This window comes from Stegostoma tigrinum, chromosome 5 (assembly GCF_030684315.1).
Source record: "Stegostoma tigrinum isolate sSteTig4 chromosome 5, sSteTig4.hap1, whole genome shotgun sequence".
NCBI classification, from domain to species: domain Eukaryota; kingdom Metazoa; phylum Chordata; class Chondrichthyes; order Orectolobiformes; family Stegostomatidae; genus Stegostoma; species Stegostoma tigrinum.
Genome location: NC_081358.1, coordinates 39702465 through 39714571, shown reverse-complemented (window position 1 = coordinate 39714571; position 12107 = coordinate 39702465). Strand labels below are relative to the sequence as shown.

At 39.6% G+C, this 12107-nt stretch overlaps 1 protein-coding gene across 2 annotated transcripts in view; it reads right to left on the bottom strand.

The window, feature by feature from the left end:
* LOC125451667 (cytosolic non-specific dipeptidase) overlaps nt 1-12107 on the bottom strand; it is a 30233-nt gene that overhangs the window by 2480 nt on the left and 15646 nt on the right. For both annotated transcript variants that reach the window (XM_048529128.2, XM_048529127.2), the window contains 4 exons: nt 8558-8718; nt 6854-7018; nt 5257-5398; nt 2953-3100 (listed from right to left, as the gene is read on the bottom strand). In XM_048529128.2, the coding sequence (XP_048385085.1) occupies nt 2953-3100; nt 5257-5398; nt 6854-7018; nt 8558-8718 (616 nt within the window). The remainder of the gene's footprint in view (nt 1-2952; nt 3101-5256; nt 5399-6853; nt 7019-8557; nt 8719-12107) is intronic.

Sequence of the window (12107 nt, the reverse complement as noted above, 5' to 3'; positions counted from 1 at the left end):
CTGTCCAATTATTACCACTCCTCTACTTTTTCCCCACAGCACTGCAAATGTTTCCTTTTTGAAATCTTTATTCAATTCCCTTTGAAAGTTCTGATAGAAACATAGAATGTAGGAGCAGAAGTAGGTCATTCAGCCTTTCAGCCAGCTCCACCATTCATTATGATCATGGCTAATCATCCACTTAGTACCCTGATCCTGTTTTCTCTCTATATCCTTTGATCCCATTAGTTCTAAGAACTTTATCTATATATTGCTTGAAAGTCTTCAATGTTTTGACCTTGACAATGTCCTGAAAATTCCAGAGGCTGAGCAACAGGGCGGCACAGTGGCTCAGTGGTTAGCACTGCAGCCTCACAGCACCAGGTACCCAGGTTCCCGTGTCTGCGTGCGTTTCCTCCAGGTGCTCCGGTTTCCTCCCACAGTCCAAAGATGTGCAGGCTAGGTGGATTGGCCATGCTAAATTGTCCATAGTGTTCAGGGGTGTGTGTGGGTTATAGGGGGATGGGTCTGGGTGGGATGCTGCAAGGGGTGGTGTGGACTTGTTGGGCCGAAGGCCCTGTTTCCACACTGTAGGGAATCTAATCTAATCTATTCTAATATCTGTTGAGAACTTGCTCCTCATCCCTGGCTAAAAGGTCTACCCCCCTTATCCTTAGAGTGTGAGCCCCGGTTCTGGAATCCCTGATCATCAAGAACATTAATTTTGCATCTCACTGCCTAATTCTGTTAGAATGTTACTGGATTGCAAGAGACTTCCATTGATTCTTCTAAACTGTAATGAATATAGTCTTAACCAATCCAATTTCTGCCTGTAAGTCAGTCCCACCATCCCAGAATCTGTGTGGTAAACCTTCTTTGCACCCTCTCAATGGCCAGAATATCCTTCCTCAGATAAGGACATCAAATCTGCAGACAGTATTCCAGGTGTGCTCTTACCAATGTCCTTTATAGTTGCAGCAAGATATTCCTACACCTCCACTGGCCTTTCAGGCAATGCATTCTATCTGCACATTGGTTTTAAAATTGGCTCGAAGACTTTTAGGCAGTTGAATCTTCTTGTAGTATCAAGTTACAGGCTAAGAATGAGTGCCGTTACCAAAGTTGGTGGGTGGGGTAAAACTAAGACAGAGGAAAAATACTACATCATACAAACAGATATGAGAAAACTTATAGACCGGTTGAGACAAATAGCTTAAATGCTTTGAAAGGGAACCTAGATGAAAATATTTCAGAGAAAACGGAAAAGAATTATATGTGACAAGCTGAAATAGGGTAGAATGAATTAATTAGAGGAGACTTGAGTGTAGTGAACAGGGCAACATTAGGATTAAGGACCAGGAGTAAGCTATTAAGCCCCTCAAGCCCAATCTGCCATTCAACATGATCATGGCTAATCTTATTCTGGTCTCAACTCCACTTTTCTGCCTTCTTCCCATAGCCCTTTAACCCATTTTTCATCAGAAACATATCTATTTCTTTCTAGAATCTGTTAATTGATTCTGCCACCATTACACCCTGGGGTAGTGAATTCCACAGATTCCAAACCCTCTGAGAGAAGTAGTTTCTCCCCACCTCAGTTTTCAATCTACCTCCTCTCACTCTATATCAGTGACTTCTTGTTCAAGACTGTCCAAAAAGTGGGACATCTGTTCAATAGCCACCTTATCAATCCCCTTCAGTATTTTATACACCTCAATCAGATTCTATCCCCCAGCTCTCATTCTTCTGAACTCCAGCAAGAAGAAGCCCAAAGCTGTTCAGCCACTCCTCCTACAACAGCCCTTTCATCCCTGGAATCAATCTAGTGAATCTCCTCTGAACTGCCTCCAGAGCTAACACCTTCCTCAAGTAAGGAGACTAAAACTGGGCACAGTACTCCAGGTGTGGTCTCACCAACTCCTCATATAATTGTGACAACACTTCTTTACTTTGATAATCCAGTCCTTTTGCAATAAATGCCAAGATTCAATCTGCCATTCTTATTATGTGCTGCACCTGTGTAGCCGCTTTCCACATTTCATGAACAAGGACACACAGAGCCCTCTGCATGGACACACTTTGAATCTGCTTCTGAAATAAAGTCCAAAGAAGCTGGTACCCCATCAACAAGTCGTCTTTTATTTACATTTGGAAAGTCCTTGATGCTGATACAGCTCCCTCAGCGCCAGTTCTCAGAATGTCAGGATGGCTGATTAAAACCCCCAATCAGGGAACTCATATTCTATGAGGTCCACTTGGGTGACCTCATTACAATCACCACAGCTCTCCATTTAAGTAATAATATGCCTTTTATTTTTCAGCCAAAATGGACAACCTCGCACTCATCCACATTAAACTCCATTTGCCAGATTCTGGCCCATTCTCCTAGCTTATCAATATCCATGTATAAACTCTTTATCTTCTCATCACAGCCTGCTTTCCCACCTATCTTAGGTATCATCTGTGAATTTTAGTATGTTACACTCTGTCCCTGCTTGCAGATAATTAGATAGATTATAAACAGTTGAGAGTTGAGACCGGAACTATTTGGCATCCCAGTGGTTACAGTTCGCCATTCAAATAAGGACCATTTATCTCGACCCTCTGCTTTCTGTCAGTCAGCCAATCTATATCCAAGCTAATACTATACGCTTAACCCTGAGGATCTATCTTTCTGGATCAGTCTTTCATGTAGCAACTTGTCAAATGCCTTCTCAAAACCTACATATACCACATCCACCAGATCCCCATTATCCACTTTGCTGATTACATTCTCAAAGAACTCCAGCAGGTTTGCCAAGTATGACTTGCCCTTTATGAAACTGTGCTGACGCTGGTAAATTGAGCTTTGTTTTTAAATGTTCAGTTACCTCTCCTTTTATGCTTGACTGAGTGTTAACACCAGCACAGGCTAGTTGGGCCAAATGGCTTCTTTCTGTGCAGTCTATTGTATATAATTCTATATTTTTTTACCTGCTGAGTTTCTCATTCTGAGAATGTATACCATCATCAGCTCCACCAATTGGCAGCATCATCACACTTTTCTGTGTTGTATGTTGCAGTGTTCTGGCAATGGGAATCGTTCCTCCTGCACGGATCAGGTCAGCTTCAATTCCAAACACTTAGCAACAGCAAAAATAAATAAAGGGCAAAAGTGACCAATAGTTAACTATTTCTGAAATTTATTTTATTGAGTATCTGTTTGTGCAAGCATGAATTAAACAGGAGACTATGATGGGATTACCACAATGGTTTAAATATGACTGAGTACCATCTAGGTCTTGGGACACAATGGTAGCACTCCAGCCAATGAAGTGATTTTATTGACAATGTGAATGAATGTGTATTGGCAATCGGGATCAGTCATACTCTTGCCTCTTGAGTCATAAAGGTTGGAGGTTAAAATCCTGAGCCTTAAACATAATATCTAGGCTGACACTCATAATGCAGTAAGTAGAGAGAGAGTATCGCACTGTTGATGTGCTGTTTTGTGGATGAGACATTAAACAAAGACCCACTGAAGGGGATGTAAAAATCCCTTAGTCACGAATTGAAAGAAGACTGGAGAATTATTGTGGCAAATATTTAGGTCCAAAAAGCAGCTTGAAAAATGATGACCTGGCACTAATATTATTAAAAGCCTGCTGTGTGCAAGTTGGTGCTGCTGCATTTCCTACGTTAGAACACTGACTACATTTAAACGGGTACAAAGCATTCGGGGCTTTGTGAGATTGTAAATGAGATTGTAAAAGTTGCTTTAGAAATGCAGGTTCTCTCTTTTGTTATTTTATGTTTGCATACAACATAACTGCAAATGATGGCATAGCATTCTCTCAATAGATGTAGAAAAACATTCTGGTGAGAATACACCATAAAAAGGCAGAGACTGTGCAAACTGGAGAACTAGAGATAACATTGCCCATGAAATCCCAGTGTAATTTTCATTCCATTCTCCAAAGTCATTCAAAAGTCTTTTTTTGATCACATGAAACGTAAGAGAAATCAGGAGTGAATCACACTCTTTGGTCCCAGGAATGTTTGTTTGTGCTCTGTAGTTTAATCACACAGTATCAATTGACACATGATTTTGTTTTCTGATTTACAAAAAAAAACTTGCATTCATAATGCATCATTAACCTAGTAAAATGACCCAAGGTGCTGTTTTTCTGAATAAAAACCAGAAGAACTGCAGATGCTGTAAATCAGGAACAAAAACTGAAGTTTCTGGAAAAGCTCAGCAGGTCTGGCAGCATCTGTGAAGAAAAAAATCAGAGTTAATGTTTCACTCTGGACTGGTCACTGGACGTGAAACATTAACTCTGATGTTTTTCTTCACAGATGCTGCCAGACTTGCTGAGTTTTTCCAGCAACTTCTGTTTTTGTTGCTTTTTTCCTGAAGTGTAGTCACCACTGTAATGTGGGGTTAAGTGGCAAGTCATTTGTGACAGCAAGCTTCCACAAAAAGCATTGAAACATAGAATGGCAAAATGACAAAAGTGTTGCGTTAGATCTTCGGCCCATCATGTCTGCAGTGGTTCTCTGTGAGAGCAATTCAGTTTATCCCGCTGAACCAGCCTTTTCCCAATGGCCCTGAAAATGTTGTCTTTTAAAATAATTAACCAATTCACTTTTGAAAGCCACAGTTGTGTGACGACCTAGGGGTATTAATGTTGGACTCTTTATCAAGGTAATGTTGTGGAGACTTGGGTTTGAATTTCACCATGGCAGATGGTGGAATTCAAATTTAATAAAAACCCGGAATTACGAGTCCAAAGATGACCATTGTCAATTATTGGCAAATTCCATCGGGTTCACTAATGTCCTTCAGGGAATGAAACTGCCATACTTACCTGATCTGGACTACATGTGACTCTGGACCCATAGCAATGTGGTTGACCTACTTAACTGGCCTCTGGGTGGGCAATAAATGCTGGCCTAGCCAGCGATGTTCTCATCTGTGAATGAATAAATAAAATGTCTGCCTCCACCACACACTCAGCCAGTACGGACCAGATCCTAATGGTAACATGTTCCTAATTTGTGTGTTCATACTCATCCACTGCTTTTAAAAAAAACATTTATTTAGTGGTACTGCTAGAAGAATAAACATTGGCCTGGACATTTAAGTAAAACTCCCCTGCTCTGCCTTGAATAGTAGCTATGGCTGTGGCTTTAATAACCCTTCTGAGGGAACAGATGTGTTTTGACTGTTGCTTCATGAATCAACAACAGATTCCTGTAATATTTTGCCTTACAATTCATCATATATTCACTTGCCTTTTCTGATGGCTCTTCGTCCTGCATTATATTGCTTGTCAGTGACATCAGCAGACCAAGCTTTCGATCCAGATTGTAAAGTAACTCGTAGTTTGTTGGGAGTTCTACGTTCTGCAAACACTCCATTAAGATATTTCTTCACCTATAAAGAATATCTGAATACATCAGCAACAAATACAAAAGCACTGTAAAGATACAATAGTCTGTCACAACATAATATCTTATTGGCAACTGACAGCATCAGATTCATTGATCAACAAATTAGTGACTCAGGTTAACAAGGGCACAAAATGTTTTAAAAATATACAACAAGCATCGACAGTTCATTTCCAGTGGAGCAGAATCTAAGGTTGGAGAATTAGTTAAACATACATTAAACCTTAGTTAAACCATGCTTGGAGAACTGTTCAGTGTGGTCTTCATATCACCAAAAAGGATACAGAGGCACAGATGGGGAAAAAAAGCTTTATAAGAATGATACATGAACTGAGACTAGCTTTTACTTACAGATTTTCATTAATTGAATTTAAATTCTATCATCTGCCATGGTGGGACTTGAACCAATGTCCCAACAGCATTATAGAGTAGCTCCCTGGTTTACTAATCCAGTGACATTGCCATTTCACATAGTCTCCCCTGAAATTGAGGCAAGATAACTTGAAGGGTAAGGGGATTAAGTACATGAAAAAGAAAGAACTAGAGGGATACATTGATACGGCAGGATGGTGAAGGTTGGGGGAATGCTCATGTACAACATAAGCACTAGCTTGGAGTTATTGGACCAACTGTTTTGTCTCTGGACAGCACTTTTTTCTATAATTCTGTGCTATCTGAACTCACAGATTTCATGGATTGTTATGATGGAACATAACTTCATCTTGCTGCTTTTTGTGGTTCTAAATCTTAGGTTGGAGGAAGAAAAGGAGTCATTAGAATATACCAAGTAGGCAACCATTTCACTTGAGGTGTTAGGAGTAAGAGCTGAAATTGTCACCATGAATGGAGTTATATCAAAAACTTGAACCAATAAGCCAATAAACGAGCAAACTTTCTAAGATGACCAGTTCAACTGCCAGGGCATGATAACAGAATTGATGAAGTATTCTGAGGAAAGGAAATAGGCACACACATTGCTGCAATGCAACAGAGGAAGGTCTTCTTGCTTGGGCAGATATAAATGCAGCACAGCCATGGATTAAAAATGTTTCATGCTTTGATTTGTCTCTCTGTTGCAGTGTTCATTTGTTCAATGGTTGATTATGCAAGTCTGTTGCTCACTGTGCTTCATGGTTAAGCCTCGATATGGCCTCAGAGAAAAACAAAAGAGCAGAAGCTATAACTGAAGCATACAGTAAACATTTTGAAAGTATTGCATAAAAACCTGTCAGAAGTAGAAAGTGAAGCCACGCCTTACTAGATCCAAGGTAGAAAATACAAAACATTCATTACAACTTCCACGGTTTTTTCACATTTCTGCTCCTCCTCCTCCACTTTCTCATCTCCTCCTTTCTATTTCCACTTTCCTAATTGCAGCTTGGGTGGAATTTCCCCTGCAATTCTTGCTGAAGATAAATCAGCATTCCTGATCAATGTTTACCTGATTGCTCAGTTTTTCAGGATCCATGTTTGGCACTAAGCGTATGGAGAATTTTCCCTTCACTTTGGCTGGGATAACAGTTTTAGTTCCTGGTCCTGAGAAAGCTCCTTCAATCCCATGAATAGAAAGTGATGGAAATCGCCATCGATGAAGGAGAACATCCACCTGCATAAGATAACACAAAGTTATTAAAATGACCATCCTTGGGACTCCACTGGCCCACTTTGCCCCCGGCTGCAATTACAGCAACTTGCATTATTAAAGCTCCTCTAACACAGTGAAACAAAGGGTATTTCATGGGAGTGATAATCTGACCAAATGTGGCATTGAGTTACATTAGAACATATTAAGATAGAAGGAGATAGCCTTTTAAGGATTATCTTAAAGGAGGAGAGGGAGGTAGTGAGGCAAAGGGAACTCCACAGTTTCAGACATCAGCAGCTGAAAGCTTGTTTGCTAATGGTGGACAAGTACAAATCATAGGTGTTCAAGTGGTCAGAATTGGTGAATGCAGAGAACCCAAAGAATTGAAGTTTAAGGGATTGCAGAGATGAGAAACTAGGATATGGAGGGACTTGAACACAAGGATGAGAACTTTACAATAAAGACATTGTTGGTCCAGGAACCAAAATAATACGATGCAAAATTATCTTTTATTGCTATTCTAAAGCATTATATGATAATTTTCAAACCTGTGACAGCTATTATGCAGAAGAACAAGGGCAAGCAAGTAATTGGGAGTACCACTGCCTGCAAGCCTTTGTCCAAGACACTCATCATCCTGGCTTGGAAATATGTCACTGTTCCTTCTGTATTGTTGGGTCAAAATCCTGGAATTCCCTTCTTAATGACATTTTTAGAGTGCAAACTCTAAATGGAATTCAGAGATTCAGGAAAGCAGCTCAACACATCCTTCTCAAGGGCAACTAAGGATGGATAATAATGCTCACCCAGCCATTGAAGCCCACATCCCATGAGTGTTTAGAAAAGAACTTATTTCTCATATTGTAGTAGAAAATGATGTGCACTGTTCCCATTTTTTTAGCCTAAAAAGCAAATCCTAAGCATTTCACAGTAGGAACTATGCCCAATCTGCATAAACTTTGGTCTCCACTTCATATGGAGTTCATTATTGAAACACCTCGTGTTGCCTCATTTGAGAATATTGTCAAGATTTAAAAGAACTTATATTTATGTCGCACTTTTCATGACCTCAATATTCCAAATAACTCCACAGCCAACAAATTAATTTTGAAATATTGTCACCTTTCAAATGTAGGGGACGTAACAGTCAACTTGCACAAAGCAAATTCTTATGACTAACAGTTTGATAACGACCACAAAATGCGACTGCATAATTTTGATTGAGGACAATGGGGAGAACTTCTTCAAAATAATATATCTTTTACATCCACCAGTAAGGGCAGACAAAGCTTCAGTTTAACACCTCAGTAGAAAGGCAGGCAGTAGTGCTGTACTTCCTCAGTACTGACAACTGGAGTGTTAGCCTGGCATCTTTGATGAACTGTCTGATTTGAACTCAAGCCTATGATCTTTTGACTCAGAGATTAGATTTTCACCCACTGAGCTACAAATGGCCAAATTAGAAAAAAATGACATTTACCCCAATTTAAGTCAATATTTGTATTTGATTAATGTTTCCAAAGACTTTGAGTTAACAGATCTCTTTAATATTACGAATACCTTGGTTTTATGAAGGAGTTCTGATGTACCAATGATATGCTTGAAGGCTTCAAGATTAAATTCAATTGGTTCATACAAAAGACACTCCTCATCTGTTAGGGGCACAACATCTGAATCGATGCCCGGAATCAGAATATGACCAGATGAATTCACGAGGCTGTCTGAAATTGGATTAATGAACTTAGAATCATAGTAGTTTATAGAACAGCAAGTTTGTCTTCAGGTCATCATGACTGCAAAGCCTCAAAACTTAATTCCACTTCCCTGATCTGTACCATAAGTTCAGTTTATTCTGGACATTAAGGGAATAAATGGATATGGAAATAAGGAGGGTTGATGGAATTGAGATAGAAGATCAAATACTGAATGGCACAGAAAGCTCAAGGGGCCAAACTGTCTGCTCCTCCCCTATTTCTTCTCTTCTTCCACTTCAAATATTTATCCATCTACCCTTCAAAAGTCATAAATTTCTCTCAAGACTGATGTTTGTGATTGAATTTATCACTTTCAGTGATCCACTGATCAGCAGAAATGCTCATTCTTGTCTTCTCTGTCCAAATCATTCATAATTTAAAATATAGTTGTGGAAGTGGTTCCAATGTACTAAGTCTCTCCTTCTGGGTGTGATCATCCATCATTGGTTTCTCCCTGGTGTGTTTCGGTTCAGCACACCCTTTGGTTCTCATCTGCTTGTTGCACTGTAGTTTCTAAAACTACACTACACACAGGACATTAACTCTGGCCAGACCTGTGTATTGTTTATTGCCTCTTATAGGTTTACATCTCTATTTCAAAACTCAAATTTTATGATTTTTTTAAAAATGTTTTGTCCACCTGCACACAGATCTTCAAGGAAATAAACATTTGAAGTGCTACAATCTTCTGTTTGTCCAGTCTCTTCCCTTAAACTTATGTTCTCGTCTTCCAAAACTAAATTGCAACTACAATCTACTTTTCGAATCCATTTATGAAGCATTTTATCCCATCCTTACCCTACAGTTCCAGTACACACAATTTTTTCCAGATATTCATTATTAATCTGTGAAAATGATTTGTAATACAAAGATATGAATGTACAGAATAGGAGCTGGAATAGTCCACTTAGTCCTGTGACCTGCTGTGCCATTCAATAAGATCACGGCTGATCTGATGACTGCACATTTCCACCTACCCCGATAACTTTTCACCCTCATTCTTACCAAGAATCTATCCACCTGTGCCTTAAAAATATTCAAAGAATCTGCTTTCACCATCTTTTCAGGCAGTGCATTCCAAACACTCACCACACTCCACGGGAGAAAAATAAACTCCATATTGCTGACTAAAATTGATGACCTATTATTTTTAAACAGAGACTTCTTAGTTCTAGATTCTCCAAGTAGACACAATATCCTTCCCAAATGTACTCTGTCAAGACCCCTCGGTATCTTATATATTTCAATCAAGTTATCTCTTACTATTCTAAACTCCAGAAGATACAGACCTTGTCTGTCCAAGTTTTCCTAATAAGTAATTCTGCCTATTCTAGGTATTATTGTCACAAACCTTACCTGAAATTCCTCAAATGAATTTACATGCTTTCTGAAATAAGGAGAGTAATACCATACATGAGAGTCAGCAGAGTTTTCCTTCTCCTACTTTGTGACCATGGTGAAAGCACACACATTAAAGACAGAGCCCAAATGTAATAAACTAATACCATTGTCAGTTCAATGGCAATGTGGAATCACTGAGAAGGAGGCCATTCAGCCTATTGTGCCCATTTTGGTAGAACTAACCCATTAATCCCAACACACAACCAGAAATTGCTGAAGAAACTCAGCAGGTCTGGTAGCATCTGTGGAAAGAAAGCAGAGTTAATGTTTCAAGTCCAGTGACTAACCATCTGGATACAAAATTTTCTCAAAAGTAGGAGACAGGGGGTGTTGGTTGAGTGCTGTTATTTGGACTGGAGGCCTGTGAGCAGCGGTGTGCCACTGGGTTCGGTGCTGGGTCCACTGCTTTTTTTCCACTTATATAAATGATTTGGATGGGTACACAGGAGGTATGTAAGTATATTTGCAGATGACACCAAAATTAATGGACAGCAAAGAAGGTTACCTCAGAGTACAATGGGGGCTTGAGCAGATGGGCCAAGGTGTGGCAGATAGAGTTTAATTGAGATAAATGTGAGGTGTTACATTTTGGTAAGGCAAATCAGGGCAGGATTTAAACACTTAATGGTAAGTCCTGGGAGTGTTGCCTAACAAAGGAACCTTGGAGTGCAGGTTCATAGTTCCTTGACAGTGGAGTCACATTTAGACAAGGTAGTGAAGAAGCGTTTGGTATGCTTGCCTTTATTGGTCAGTGCACTGAGTATATGATTTGATAGGACATGTTGCGGTTACACAGAACATTGGTTAGGCTACTTTTGGAATATTGCATGCAATTCTAGTCTCCTTGACCAGAAGGATGTTATGAAACTTGAAAGGGTTCAGAAAACATTTACAAGGATGCTGCCAGGGTGGAGGGCTTGAGCTATAGGGAGAGGCTGAATCGGCTGGGACTATTTTCCATGGAGCACAGAGGCTGAAGGGTGACCTTATAGAGCTTTATAAAATCATGAGGGGCACGGATAGGGTGAATAGTCAAAGTCTTTTCCCCAGGGTAGGGGAGTGCCAAACGTGAGGACAGAAGTTTAAGGTGAAGGGGTAAAGCTTTAAAGGGACCTAAATGGCAACTTTTTCATGCAGAGGGTGGTGCATGTATGGAATGAACTGTCAGAGGAAGTGGTGGAGGCTGGTACATTTATAACATTTAAAAGGCATGCGGATGAGTATATGAATAGGAAGAGTTTGGAGGGATATGAGCCAAATGCTGGCAAATGGAACTAGATTAATTTAAGATATCTGGTCAGCATGGATGGGTTGAACCAAAGAGTCTGTTTCTGTGCTGTACATCTCTATGACTTTTCTTCAGATGTGTGTTTCAGATTTTCAGCATCTGCAATTCTCTGTTATATTTTAGCAATTAATCCCATTGATGTTGGTCCAATTCCAATATGGACAGCCAACGAGGTTTTCAGGAGTCTAAATGCTAGCAGGAGCTGGAAATTATTGTCTTTCCTCTTTTTATTCAATAGAATTATTTCAACTTGCTAGTTCAGCATGGGGAAGGATCTGAATGAGCTAACTAATGTGATCAGCGGTATTTTAAGTCATACATTTTTATCCACTGAAGTATTAAAGTTTCAGAGAATATTGTTCATTGAGTCTTGGGATTATATTTTGTATTTTTCACCGAAAGAGGATATGAATGGGAGAGGCCATTCAATCCCTGTTCTACCATTCAATTAGATCATGGCTAGAGTGCCTCTTAACTCCATTTACTCACTTTAGTTCCATAACCCTGAACATCTTTCTTTAGCGAAGATCTATTAACTTCAGTCATAAAATTTTCAACAATCCTCAATTTCAAGGCTTTTAGTGTTCAGAGTTCCAAATTTCCACTACCTTTTGCATGAAGAAGTGTATCATGACAACACACCTTGTTGGCCTGCCTTAATCTGGAC